At 48.8% G+C, this 14,057-nt stretch overlaps 2 protein-coding genes across 2 annotated transcripts in view; one reads left to right on the top strand and one right to left on the bottom strand.

The window, feature by feature from the left end:
* The window catches only part of NLRP13 (NLR family pyrin domain containing 13), a 28,532-nt gene extending 17,790 nt beyond the window's left edge, over positions 1 to 10,742 (top strand). The window contains exons 5-11 of the mRNA XM_070770267.1: positions 2,730 to 2,897; positions 3,256 to 3,426; positions 5,307 to 5,477; positions 5,842 to 6,012; positions 6,799 to 6,969; positions 7,949 to 8,119; positions 10,217 to 10,742. Of these exons, the coding sequence (XP_070626368.1) occupies positions 2,730 to 2,897; positions 3,256 to 3,426; positions 5,307 to 5,477; positions 5,842 to 6,012; positions 6,799 to 6,969; positions 7,949 to 8,119; positions 10,217 to 10,340 (1,147 nt within the window). The 3' untranslated portion in view covers positions 10,341 to 10,742. The remainder of the gene's footprint in view (positions 1 to 2,729; positions 2,898 to 3,255; positions 3,427 to 5,306; positions 5,478 to 5,841; positions 6,013 to 6,798; positions 6,970 to 7,948; positions 8,120 to 10,216) is intronic.
* A 1,304-nt stretch (positions 10,743 to 12,046) lies between these two features.
* LOC109572201 (vomeronasal type-1 receptor 4-like) lies at positions 12,047 to 12,916 on the bottom strand. Its single transcript, XM_019978779.2, has one exon. It carries the CDS (start codon positions 12,914 to 12,916, stop codon positions 12,047 to 12,049), a length of 870 nt encoding a protein of 289 aa, XP_019834338.2.
* Positions 12,917 to 14,057: the final 1,141 nt, after the last annotated feature.

The raw sequence follows: 14,057 nt of genomic DNA, 5'->3' as shown, positions 1-14,057 counted from the left end.
AAAGATTTTGTGTGTGTTGATGGGGAGACCATTTTTAAAGTCTTTATTGAATTTGTTGCAGTACTGCTTCTGTTGTTTTTTTTTATTTTTTCGCTGGAAGGCCTGTGGGATCTTAGCTCCAGCCAGGGATTGAACCCACACCTCTTGCACTGAGAGGCAGAATCTTAAACACTGGGTCACCAGGGAAGTCCCTGGGGAAACAGACTTCAGTGTCTTTATGAGATGGTGACTTCTCCCAAAGCAGAAGGAAACCAGTTCAGCAACTCCAGGAGTGAAGAGGATGTTTTGTATATGTGTGTGTGTGTGTGTGTGTGTGTTTTAATTTTTTTTTTAACTTTACAATATTGTATTGCTTTTGCCATATATCGAAATGAATCCGCCACAGGTATACATGTGTTCCCCATCCTGAACCCTCCTCCCTCCTCCCTCCCCATACCATCCCTCTGGGTTGTCCCAGTGCACCAGCCCCAAGCATCCAGTATTGTGCATCGAACCTGGACTGGTGACTCGTTTCATATATGATATTATACATATTTCAATGCCATTCTCCCAAATCATCCCACCCTCTCCCTCTCACACAGAGTCCAAAAGACTGTTCTATACATCAGTGTCTCTTTTGCTGTCTTGTACACAGGTTTATTGTTACCATCTTTCTAAATTCCATATATATGCATTAGTATACTGTATTGGTGTTTTTCTTTCTGGCTTACTTCACTCTGTATAATAGGCTCCAGTTTCATCCAACTCATTAGAACTGATTCAAATGTATTCTTTTTAATGGCTGAGTAATACTCCATTGTGTATATGTACCAAGCTTTCTTATCCATTCATCTGCTGATGGACATTTAGGTTGCTTCCATGTCCTGGCTATTATAAAGAGTGCTGCGATGAACATTGGGGTACATGTGTCTCTTTCCCTTCTGGTTTCCTCAGTGTGTATGCCCAGCAGTGGGATTGCTGGATCATAAGGCAGTTCTATTTCCAGTTTTTTAAGGAATCTCCACACTGTTCTCCATAGTGGCTGTACTAGTTTGCATTCCCACCAACAGTGTAAGAGGGTTCCCTTTTCTCCACACCCTCTCAGCATTTATTATTTGTAGACTTTTGGATCTCAGCCATTCTGACTGGCGTGAAATGGTACCTCATAGTGGTTTTGATTTGCATTTCTCTGATAATGAGCGATGTTGAGCATCTTTTCATGTGTTTGTTAGCCATCTGTATGTCTTCTCTGGAGAAATGTCTATTTAGTTCTTTGGCCCGTTTTTTGATTGGGTCATTTATTTTTCTGGAATTGAGCTGTAGGAGTTGCTTGTATATTTTTGAGATTAGTTGTTTGTCCGTTGCTTCATTTGCTATTATTTTCTCCCATTCCGAAGGCTGTCTTTTCACCTTGCTTATAGTTTCCTTTGTTGTGCAGAAGCTTTTAAGTTTAATTAGGTCCCATTTGTTTATTTTTGCCTTTATTTCCAATATTCTGGGAGGTGGGTCATAGAGGATCCTGCTGTGATGTATGTCGGAGAGTGTTTTGCCTATGTTCTCTTCTAGGAGTTTTATAGTTTCTGGTCTTACGTTGAGATCTTTAATCCATTTTGAGTTTATTTTTGTGTATGGTGTTAGGAAGTGCTCTAGTTTCATTCTTTTACAAGTGGTTGACCAGTTTTCCCAGCACCACTTGTTAAAGAGATTGTCTTTAATCCATTGTATATTCTTGCCTCCTTTGTCAAAGATAAGGTGTCCATATGTGTGTGGATTTATCTCTGGGCTTTCTATTTTGTTCCATTGATCTATATTTCTGTCTTTGTGCCAGTACCATACTGTCTTGATGACTGTGGCTTTGTAGTAGAGCCTGAAGTCAGGCAGGTTGATTCCTCCAGTTCCACTCTTCTTTCTCAAGATAGCTTTGGCTATTTGAGGTTTTTTGTAATTCTATACAAATTGTGAAATTATTTGTTCTAGCTCTGTGAAGAATACCGTTGGTAGCTTGATAGGGATTGCATTGAATCTATAAATTGCTTTGGGTAGTATACTCATTTTTACTATATTGATTCTTCCAATCCATGAACATGATATATTTCTCCATCTATTAGTGTCCTCTTTGATTTCTTTCACCAGTGTTTTATAGTTTTCTATATATGGGGGAGCCCCACCCCCGTCTTCCCTTGTTCAGAGTTGTCCAACTCTCTGCGACCCCATGGACTGTAGCCCACCAGGCTCCTCTGTCTATGAGATTCTCCAGGCAGGAATTCTGGAGTGGGTTGCCATTTCCTCCTCTAGGGGATCTTCCTGACCCAGGGATCAAACCTGCACCTCCTGCATTGGCAGGAGGATTCTTTACCGCTGAGCCACCTTGGAAGCCCACAGACACACCAAAGTATATAAGCAGACAGCTGGGGGGAAGCTGCTGTATAGCTCAGGGAGCTCAGCCTGGTGTTCCGCGATGACCTAGAGGCTGGGATGAGGCAAGAGGCGGGAAGAGGGTTCAGAGAGAGGGGCCTGTGTATGCCTGTGGCTGGTTCATGTTGATGTATGGCAGAGACAACACTGTAAAACAATTGTCCTCCAATTAGAAATAAAAATTGAGTACAGTTCTGCACCATGATGCCCCTCAGTGTCTGGGTTCCTCTTGTATCATGTCCCTCGCCCTGGCGGTTAGGTGTGTGTGCAGTGTTGGAAAGATGAACCGCAGGAGCGCCTCCCCTCCAGCGCTCCATCCCTGTGTCTCTCCGCAGCTGGAAGTCCATGGCCCCTGTGGAGGGTCTGAGGAAGCTTGGTCTTCTGCTTCGTGGTGACCGGCACCTGACCCACCTGGACCTGAGCTCCAACAGCCTGGATGCCGCTGTGTCCAGGGGCGTGTTCAGAATGCTGGGGCACTCAGCCTGTGGCCTCAAGTATCTGTGGTGAGTCACTGCGTTCCAGGGCTGTCCCCAACATCATGTGTGGGTTTGAGGACTCACTGGAAGGGCTGGAGTAAATGTTGCAGGAAAAGCATGTGAAGGCTAGCAAAGGGGGAGAATGCATGGGGGTGGAGCACACGTGCTAAGTTGCTTCAGCCGTGTCTGATTCTTTCTGACCCCGTGGACTGTAGCCGGCCAGGCTCCTCAGTCCCTGAGGATTGTCCAGGCAAGAATACTGGAGTAGGTTGCCATCTCCTCCAGGGCATCTTCCCGACCCAAGGATCAAACCCTGGTCTCCTGCATTGGCAGGCGGGTTCTTTACTGTCTGAGCCACCAGGGAAGCCCTGGGTCTCTCCAATAGGTTGGAGTCCTGTGGCCTGAGCACTGAGGTTTGCCATCAGCTCTTCACCGAACTCGGCAGGAACTCGAGTCTGAGCTTCCTCAGCCTGGCGGACAACGACCTCTCCCACGTTGAGCTGGAGAGACTGCGGGAGACCCCGGGGATGGCCACCTGTGCCCTGAAGGAGCTGTCGTAAGTTGCCCTGCTTCCACAGAAAGCCCTTCCTTGCAGGATTGCGGGGCAGAGTGGGGGTATCAGTGGGGCTGCATCTGGGGCACCTCGGGGACCCCTGTGTTGTGTCTCCCTACCCCCGACACGGGTCTCGTCACCCTCATGCCTCCCACCCCTCCCCTTGGGGCCCCTGTCTCAGCCGCCCCTCCCCTCGGGGGCCCGTCTCGGCTGCTCCTCCCCTCGGGGGCCTGTCTCAGCCGCCTCTCCCCTGGGGGCCCTGACTTGGTTGCCTCTCCCCTCTCCCTTCAGGGCCCTGACTTGGTTGCCTCTCCCCTCTCCCCTCGGGGCCCCTTCTCAGCCAGCTTTGCTCTCACCTTGTCTTGGCCGTCTTGACCATCGGCTGCTTTTGTCTCTTTTGTCTCACCTCCTCAGGCCTCTGCCAGCCTCCTCCAAACAGGCTAGTTTTCATCCAGGGGCAATTTTGTCCTGCCAGGGATGCGAGGCAGTGTCTGGACATGTGCTTGGTTTTCACATGTGGGGAGGGGAGTTTGCTCTTGGCATCTAATGGGTCAGGACCACCTGTGTGATCAGACTCTCCGGAGCCCTGGAGCGCACGTGCTCTGTTGCGTCCAACCCTTGGTCACTCTCTGCGGCCTCTGTCCGTGGGATTCTCCAGGCGAGAAGACTAGAGTGGGTTGGCCATTTCCTCCTGCAGGGGATCTTTCCGACCCAGGGATTGAACGCGGGTCTCCTGCAATTGGCAGGTGGATTCTTTACCACTGAGCCACGTGGGGAGCCCCAATCAAGAACGATCTGGCCCAAAGGTCAGCAGGACTGAGATGGAGAAATCTTTTTTTTTTTTTAATGTTTTATTTTGTATTGGGGTCACTCCAGTACTCTTGCCTGGAAAACTCCATGGACGGGGAGCCTGGTAGGCTGCAGTCCATGGGGTTGCTAAGAGTCGGGCACGACTGAGCAACTTCATTTTCACTTTTTGCTTTCATGCATTGGAGAAGGAAATGGCAACCCACTCCAGTGTTCTTGCCTGGAGAATCCCAGGGACAGGGGAGCCTGGTGGGCTGCCGTCTATGGGGTCGCACAGAGTTGGACACGACTGAAGTGACTTCGCAGCAGCAGTAGCATAGCTGATTAGCAAACAATGTTGTGTTAGTTTCAAGTGAAGACCAAAGAGACTCAGCCAAACATATATATGCATCCGTTCTCCCCCAAAGTCCCGTCCCATCCAGGCTGCCACATGGAGCAGAGTTCCCTGTGCTTACAGCAGGTCCTTGTTGGTGCTCCATGTTAAATACAGCTGTGTGCTCATGTCCATCCCAAACTCCCTAACCATCCCTTCCCTCATCCTCCCCCCCTGGAAACTATAAGTTCATTCTCTGAGTCTGTGAGTTTCCTTTTAAATTAAAAAATTTTTTGATACATATTTTATCTTTTTTAATTTTTAAATTATGAAAATATAAACAGGTTTGGAAAACACAGAACAAAGTTACATACAGTTCCATTATATATTACAGTTGTTTAAGTAAATAAATGAAGATTTTTAGTTGGAGTTTCAATTTCAAACTCTCAGGAATTAGAGTGAATGTACAGAGAAGCAGAAGAATGTAGCAGACTTGAAAAGCATTATGAACCAATTCGACATAATTAAGATTTATACAGTTGTGTGAGCCTCCTTCTGTTCCATGAGATCATTTATGAGATTTAGATTTCATATATGAGGAATGTCATGTGGTAGAGAAGTGTTACCTTCGCCACCTCACTCTCCTTGGTGCTTCTGTCCTTTACCTGACATGATCTTTGCACAGCCTTGGGCCCCGGGACGGAGAGTTGGGGAGCAGAAAGGGAGCCGGGGTACGGCTCACCTGGCGTCTCCCCCTCTGCAGGCTGGAGAAGGGGAACCTGTCAGCGGCCGCCTGTGAGGACTTGGCCTCACTTCTCACCAGCACCCCCCGCCTGACTCGACTGTGCCTGGGACTGAACCCGCTCGGAGATGAGGGCGTGCAGCTGCTGTGTGGCTCCCTGACTCGGCCTGAGTGTGTCCTGCAGAGACTGGAGTGAGTCCCTCCTGGCTCGGTGTCTGGGGCGGACCCTCTGTGGGGGGGCCCCTGGGACAGAAGAGCCTGGTGGGCTACAGTCCATGGGGTCACAAAGAGTTGGACACGACTGGAGTGACCTAACACATTTGTATAAAGCTCAAAAAAGCAAAACAAAAGATGCTTTTATTTTTTTTTAACCCAGCCATGAGTGACGGGCACATCCTTGGTATGCTCGATGCGTCAGGCTGGGGTGAGAGAGGGTAATGGGCAGGTACTGGGTGTGTCCGGGACGGGGCTCAGGGAGGCCCCGGAGGGGCGGTCGGGCGGGCGTTGCCCCGAGCTGCTGTCCCAAGTGCCCATCTCTGTGCTTCTGGGAGCGCAGGCTCTGGTGCTGCCGGCTCAGCACGCCCAGCTGCAGGCACCTGTCGGACGCCCTCCTCCGGAGCCGGAGCCTGACGCATCTGAACCTGAGGAGGAACAGCCTGGGAGATGGGGGAGTGAAGCTTCTGAGCTCAGCCCTGGGCCGTGCGGACTGCGCCCTGCAGAGCCTGAAGTGAGTTCCACCACTTCCTGTGGTCAGAGGCCGAGAGGAGGGTCGTGTCACTTGGCCTGAGGTCAGCTGGGATCTGAGTCCTGGGCCTGGTGGCCAGTCCCCAGCAGGCTCTTGGTTTTGTTGGAGGTGGGAATGTGTGGGTGGGTGTTGGTGGTGGTGGTTGTTCAGTCGCTCAGTTGTCTCCAACTCTTTGCGACCCCCATGAACTGCAGCACGCCAGGCCTCCCTGTCCATCACCAACTCCCGGAGTCCACCCAAACCCGTGTCCATTGAGTCGGTGATGCCATCCAACCATCTCATCCTCTGTCGTCCCCTTCTCCTCCTGCCTTCAATCTTTCCCAGCATCAGGGGCTTTTCAAATGAGTCAGTTTTTCACATCAGGTGGCCAAAGTATTGGAGCTTTAGCTTCAGCATTAGTCCTTCCAGTGAACACCCAGGACTGATCTCCTTTAGGATGGGATATTCTTTGATAGTAAAAAAGAAAAAGAATGAGTCTGGGGGTCAGTGTTGCAGAGAGAAGTCCTGCACACAGATGAGCCTGTCGGTGGCCTGAGGGTCGGCAGGGAGAGGGCCGCGTGGCTGTTCCTTTTGCTTTCTTCCGTTCACGGGTACATGGGGCGCCCAGGTGTTCAGACCTCCTAACCAGCACCCTCCTCTTTCCAGGACTCGGGAGAAGCCTGGTTTTGGAGTCACTTTCTTCCTTAGAAGGCGGGCTGGAACATGCAGAGAGCAAGGGTTCAGGGGTTGCTTTTCCCTCGTTTGTATTTTCTTTTTTTCATCTTGCAGCTTGTCACACTGTTCTCTCACGGTGGCGGGCTGTCGCGAGCTTGCTCACGCCCTCAAGCGCAATGGTCACCTGAAGATTCTGGATGTCGGGAACAATGACATTCAGGACGAGGGGGTGAAGGAGCTGTGCAGCGTCCTGAAAAGTCCGAGTTGTGTGTTGCAGACACTTGGGTGAGTCAGTGCTTTTTCTTTCTTTCTTTTTTGGTTACCTTTTCTTCTAGTAATACATTGAATTTACAGAAAAGGTGCAAAAGGGGTACAAAGAATTGCCATTAACCTTTGAACAAGATTCAGTGGTAGTTTACATTCTGCCTGAAAGACTTATTCTGTAATCCCTCTGTCTCCTCTCCCATCTCTCTGTATCTATAACATCTACCATCCAGGTACCTGTGTATCTACCACCTGTGTATAGGTCTGTTATCTATGATTTGTGTGTCAGTTAATATCTACCATCCAGGTACCTGTGTATCTACCACCTGTGTAAAAGTCTGTTATCTATGATTTGTGTGTCAGTCTCCTGTAACTTTTGCGTTAGTCTTGCTAGTAGCTAGTATTTTCAGATTTTTGCATTTGAAAATTAGAAATAGGATGGAAAAAGTGTAATGAGGGGTGGTCGTGTTATTTTTGTCCTTTTAAGGGCCTTGTAAATGAACACGTCCACTTTATAGTGAAACCACTTCTTCCGTATCCGGGCAGGCTAAACTTCAGTTTCCTCATCTTTCAGGTGGGGTTTAGGATAACCCCTGCCTTTCGCAGGATTGGCATATGGATTGAATGCTGCCTGTCGACACTTGGACAGTGTCTGGTGTGTGTTAGCAAGTCTGTTTCAGTAGCATGTGTACTGTGTGCCTGTCTTCAGGGTCCAGCTCTTTGCGACCCTGTGGACTGTAGCCCGCCAGGCTCCTCTGTCCATGGGATTCTCCAGGCAAGAGTACTGGAGGGGGTTGCCATTCCCTTCTCCAGGGGATCTTCCCCACCCAGGGATTGAACCCATGTCTCTTGTGTCTCTCTCCTTGGCAGGTGGCTTCTTTACCACTGAGCCACCTGGGAAGCCCTTCAGTATGTGTCCCCCTAAATTCTGTGTCCCTTTTGTCTGTAACTCCTCCGTCTTGGAGGACCATCTTTCACGCTTCTGTCCCACCACCCCTAGGTTGGAGAAATGCAGTTTGACGGCCGCTTGCTGCCGGCCGCTGTCCTCTGTTCTCGGAAGCAGTAAAAGCCTGGAGAACCTGAACCTTTTAGGAAACAACCTGGGGCCAGACGGAGTCAGCAGGCTGTGGATGCCCTTGAGAAAGCCGACGTGCAAGCTGCGGAAACTCGGGTAATCCCCCGACTCCTCCACGGGGAAGCGGCTGTCGGGATGGGGACGAATGGGACGAGGTCCTAAAGCAAGCCCACGGTTCGGTTTCCCAGGGCGTTCAGTTTCCCAGGGCGGTTCAGGCCAGCAAAACTTCCGGCGTCACGCGTGGTGGTCTGCATCCACATTGTCCAGTAGAGGAGCCGCTAGCGGCGTGCGTGTACTGGACGCTTGAAACATGGTTCCTGCAGTGGACAAGCTGACTTTTTAGTCTTTAGGCTGAATTAACCAGCCATGTGTGCCTGTGGTCCCCAGACGATGGCGCGGTCCTACGCACATGGTGTTTTGGGGAGAGTCCCCTACTTTTCTCATTCTGGTGCCTGCTGTGTCTCGCTCAGATGTTCACTCAGCGACTTCCTTCCCAGTGCTGACCTTGGGCCGAGCACGGGGGTGTGGTGGTTGGTGTGACACAAAGTCCTGGGCCTTTTCATGCTGGTGTGTGTTTGTCTTTGGGAGATAACAAATCCAAGACCCGTGACAGCAGGGTTAGCTGCGTGAATGCTGGGAGGGAAGCTCCGGGTTGTGGTGGAGAGCAGGGTGGTGAGGGAAGGCGTGTCTGTGGGGGTCCCGGCGAGGCTGGAGGGACGAACCATGTGGCAGGCGGGGAAGACGGACAGTGACTGCAGGTGAGGGCGGCGTGTGCCCCGAGGAAGTCAGAGGAATGTGTGCGGAGCCCCGAGGTTGGACCGAGCTCTGTGTGATCTTTGGGGGCATCACAAGAAGTGCATTTGATTTTTTAAACTTTTGTTTTGTATTGGAGTACAGCCGATGAACAATGTTGTGGTAGTTTCAGGTGAACAGCGGAGGGACTCAGCCATCCATATATATACACCCGTTCTCCCCCAAACTCCCCTCCCATCCAGCCTGCCACATGACGCTGAGCAGAGTTCCCTGTGTCTGCAGTAGGGCCTTGTTACCCATTTTAAATACAGCCGTGTGTGCATGTCCATCCCAAACTCTATTTCTTTTGCCACTGGCAACTGTGAGTTCGTTTGAAAGAAGAGCATTTGATTAGAACACTTCCCACCTTGTTTAATATCCTGGAGATGAGGTCAGAAAGATAAGCTGTGGTTTTACTTATTTATTTTTTTGAGAAAGACGTTAAACTAAGCATGCTTTAGCAGGAATCCTCTTCAGTACCAGGGAACCTTGCCCGCTTTGAGAAGTTGGTCGCAAGCTGTACGCTGAGGATTTCGTGTTATCAACTTTATTAAACTTTTTATTGCGGTCTAGTTGCTTTACAGTGTTGCTAGTTTGTGCCATGCAGCAAAGGGCGTCAGCCGTCTGCTACCTACATCCCCTCGATTTTGCGTTTCCTTCCCATTTAGGCCCCAGAGTATTGAGTAGGGTTCCCTGTGCTGTACAGAGGGTTCTCCTTAGTCACGATTCTATGCATAGTATCAACAGTGGACGAGTGTCAGTTCCAGTCTCCCAGTTCTTCTCACCCCCCTGTCCTTTACGTCTACGTGTGTGTTCTCAATGTCTGGTCTCTACTTCTGCTTTGTAAATAAGGTTGTATACACCAGCATTTTTCGGATTCCACGTATTTGCATTAATACACGGCATTTGTTTTCCGTTGACTGACTTCACTCTGTTTGACAGTCTCTAGGTCCATCCGTGTCTCTGCAGATGCTATGTCATACATTTTAAAAATGGAAGTATGGCTGATTTATAACGGTGCCGCTTTCCGGTGTAAAGCCAAGCGATTCAGTTATGCATTCCGTGTCTATTATATCTGTTCTTTTCTACTCGCATTCCTTTCCCTTGTGGGTTATTATAGCGTTGAGTATGGTTTTCTGTGCTGTGTAGGCCCTCTGTGGTTGTGCTTTTCATTGGAATACCCCGTCTTACGTTTGTTTCATCATCTTTCCTGGGGATTTCCCGTCTCTTTCCTTTGTGCTCTGCTTTTCTGTGGAAAGGAGCGCTAGTGCCCTGGAATCTCTGCATGAAGCTGGAGGTAGAGAGAGATCCAGGGGACGGTAAAAGTTAGCTTCTCTGGGACACCCATCTTAGCATCTCATCCTGTCTCCATCTCTTCTCCTTCTGTCTCTGTTTTTGCAGGCTCGAAAAAGACCTGTGCTCTGTAGTGAGTGCCGAGTTGGAGAAACTACATGAGAAGGGGTGCTTTTTGAGAGTCAAGTCTCAGTGGGACTTTAATGACCCTGAAGAGAGATGGTGGTGGTGACCCATGGAGGCGACACCACAGGTTTACCACGGCCCGTCCTGGGAGAACAGCCTCCCTGACGCGTGTGTTGCTCAGGAATTTCTGTTCATGGGGACGAATGAGCCGTCGCCTCCAGGATGCCCCTTCAGTCTGTGACAGGCAGCACGTTAAATGCCCAGTCTGCAGAATACTAACCCAAGTCTCTATTTGGCCCAAGATCCTACATGGGCTCGCCTGTAAGTGTTTTTTTCCCTCATTGGTGTAATAATTTAAATTCTTGGGGCCATTAAGAGGATTAAATAAAGCAAAGGATATAAAAAAATGTCTTGAGGAAATAAAAAACGTCATTTCTCATGGATTGAGAGGTGGGATAGACGTAGTTATGATTCCATAATTATAATACTGTGATGAAATTAGCCTAATGGACACCTTGACTGATTCTTTTTTGTTTTACAAATTGTATTTATTTATTTATTCTTTAACACTTTATTTTGTATGGAGTATGGCTGATTAACAATGTTGTGACAGTTTCAGGTGGACAGCAAGGGGATTCAGCCATACATACACATGTATCCATTCTCCCCCAAACTTCCCTCCTGTCCAGGCTGCCACATAACCCTGAGCAGAGTTCCCTGTGTCTACAGTAGGTCCTTATTGGTTCTGCATTTTAAATACAACCCTGTTTGCATGTCCATCCCACACTCCGGGGGGAGGTGGGGTTAGACTGGTTCTTAATATGCAAACAGGCCCAGTTTCAGCCTTTGCTTCTTGTGAAAGATCACAGGCTGTGTTTCCATCTAAAGCGTAATCCACCAACCTGGAAATACGGAACGTGGATCACACACAGGATGTGACGCGACATTGATGGTGTCATGCATAAACTTTTGTATATGAAGGGTAGGAACTTACAGAATGGTCATGTTCTCTCCCTTTTCCAAACACCCAAGGTTCTTTCTTATCCTCCTTTCCAACAAGCAGAGGCTACGTGTGGTCGCAGGGCACAGATGGAGACTTTATTTTGAACTTGATGATTTGTAACACCTTCGTGGTTTTGATGTTGTTCACTAGCTAAGTCACGTCCAGCTCTTTGCAGCCCCATGGACTGCAGCACGCCAGGCTTCCCTTTACTGTTGTTTACTACATTATCCTTCACTATCTCCTGGAGTTTGCTCAAATTCACGTCCATTGAGTCGGCAATGCCACCCAACCATCTCATCCTCTGTCGTCCCCTTCTCGTCCTGCCTTCAATCTTTCCCAGCACCAGGCTCTTTTCCAAGGAGTCAGTTCTTTGCATCAGGTGGCCAAAGTATTGGAGTTTCAGCTTCAGCATCAGTCCTTCCAATGAATATCCAGGACTGATTTCCTTTAGGATGGACTGTTTGGATCTCCTTGTAGTCCAAGGGTCTCAAGAGTCTTCTCCAGCACCACAGTTCAAAAGCATCAATTCTTCAGCATTCAGCTTTATTTATAGTCCAACTCTCACATCCAAACACGACTACTGGAAAAACCATAGCTTTGACTAGAAGGACCTTTGTTGGCAAAGTAATGTCTCTGCTTTTTAATATGCTGTCTAGGTTGGTCATAGCTTTTCTTCCAAGGAGAAAGCGTCTTTTAATTTCATGGCTGCAGTCACCATCTGCAGTGATTTTGGAGCCCCCCCCCCCCCCCCCCCCCCGAAAATAAAGTCTGTCACTCTTTCCATTGTTTCCCCAGCTATTTGCCAAGATTCAGGAGCAGAACTTGCGGGTTCTAGGATCCCTAAGGAGTAGCAGGAAGGGGGAAATGGTGGGAAAACACGAAGTCAAGACATCTGAGACCTGCATTAACCACAGGCGAAAATCATCATGGGCCCTGATATAAAAAGTGAAAACAGAATTCAGCAGGTAGAAGATGACAAAGGTGACCACCAGCATCAGGATGGTGTGGGCAGCTCTGGTCTCTGGGGGGCATCTGTGGTGCCCAGTCGGGGTGTGAATATACTGCACCCTCTGGTGGTGTCTGAGCAGGAGAAGCACCATGGAGCCACTGGACCAGACCACGAGGGTAAGAAACACGGCATCCGAGGTGGACCACAAGTAGACACAGCCTGCTTTAGAAGCCGAGGGTGAGCAGAACCACTTGCCTTGGGCATCAGTATAGTTGTGCTCATCCTGTGGACCAGAGATGCTCACAGGAATCCAGATATTCATGAATAGACTGAGCATCCAGCAGACCCAACAGGAAGGACCAGTGACCCTGGGGGCTCTTCCTCTGAGCATCACCCACGCCGCTGTCCTGGGGGTGAGAGTGAAGGACTGATAGGTGCTCAGGATGCAGGTGGAGCACAGGGTGGTGCTTCGAGCCACCCTCTGTATGTAATACACAAGCTTACACCCAAGACTGGACAGGGGCTTCCTTGACACAAAAGCTGCCATCGTGTGGGGAACCCCAGCGGAGAGAAGAACCAAGAAGTTGGCCACGGCCACGTGGGTGACAATCATCTGCGGGGGTCTCTGTTTGTGGCCAAGCAAGACTGGGGAGACATTACAGAAGAAGAGGATGACGTTAGCCAGAGTCCCGTTCCCAACCTGTAACAGAAATAGGGCTTTCAGAAACATTTCCCCTGATTCTTTCTGTGGGGGGAGCATCTTTCTGAATGGGGATTTCTCTGGTGGCTCAGACAGTAAAGAATCCGCCTGCAATGCAGGACACACAGGTTTGATCCCTGGGTCGGGAAGCTGCCCTGCAGAGGGGAATGACAAGCCACTCCAGTATTCTTGCCTGGAGAATCCCACGGACAGAGGAAGCTGGTGGGCTGTGGGCCACAGGGTCACAAAGACTCGGACGTGACCGAGCAACTGGCACCTTTGCTTCCTCACATCCTCCTGGGCACACGTGGAGAGGGCTTCAGAGCGGCCTGGCAGGAAGACCAGGATTTTCTAGTGGAGACATGGGGACTCTCATATCGTACAGGTCCTGGACCTTCTATTCTGAAAAGAGAGACACCATCATCCATCACACAGGAGGGACTGAACCTGCAGAAGTGCACCATTGACACCTATTTCACGTTTTATCATTATTATTTTCTATTTCTTTCTATTTACTTCTATATTCTGACTCCCTACACAGATGTAAAACCCATGAGCTTAGAAGCCATGCCTGTGTTGGTAAAAAATATATGATTGACACATAATAATAAATTTAATAAACATGTAGTTGGTAAACAAGTGAAAGGAAACAAAAATAAAAATACATGGTTGTTCTTCAGTTTTTCAGTCGTGTCTGACTCTTTTTTGACCCCAAGGACTGCGGCATGCCAGGCTTTCCTGTCCTTCACCATCTCCCGGAGTTTGCTCAAACTCACATCCATGGAGTCAGTGCCTGCACCATATTTATAATTCATTTTCATCTTTTCTACCGTTATCATGCATGAAGAAAATTAAACAAAGGCAGAATAATATACATATTACAGGGTTACAGAAGTTATTAAAATTTTCAGGGAACATAGTTCCAACTGTGGAGAAATCTAAATTATACATTCATGTGATAGTACATAAAACACCCCTGTGAAACTGGTAGCATTCTGACTATACAGGCTGCTGGAAGTCCCTCAGGTAATCTATTTGGTATGGAAAATAACCTTAGTTTGCAAAGAATTTTAATCAATAATTTTGCAGGTCTTGACTTGCTAAGTCTGTCTGTGCAGGGATTTTTCTGGAGCAGTCTCCAGCTTGCCTCAAGTCATATGTAAAAATAAAC

This window comes from Bos indicus, chromosome 18, assembly GCF_029378745.1.
Source record: "Bos indicus isolate NIAB-ARS_2022 breed Sahiwal x Tharparkar chromosome 18, NIAB-ARS_B.indTharparkar_mat_pri_1.0, whole genome shotgun sequence".
Lineage (NCBI taxonomy): Eukaryota > Metazoa > Chordata > Mammalia > Artiodactyla > Bovidae > Bos > Bos indicus.
The sequence above is the reverse complement of the archived record's forward strand: the minus strand, read 5'-3'. Positions and strand labels throughout refer to the sequence as shown.

Excerpts from the sequence above, each read along its gene's own strand:
- LOC109572201 (XM_019978779.2), bottom strand. The coding sequence starts at position 12,916 with ATGTTTCTGAAAGCCCTATTTCTGTTACAGGTTGGGAACGGGACTCTG.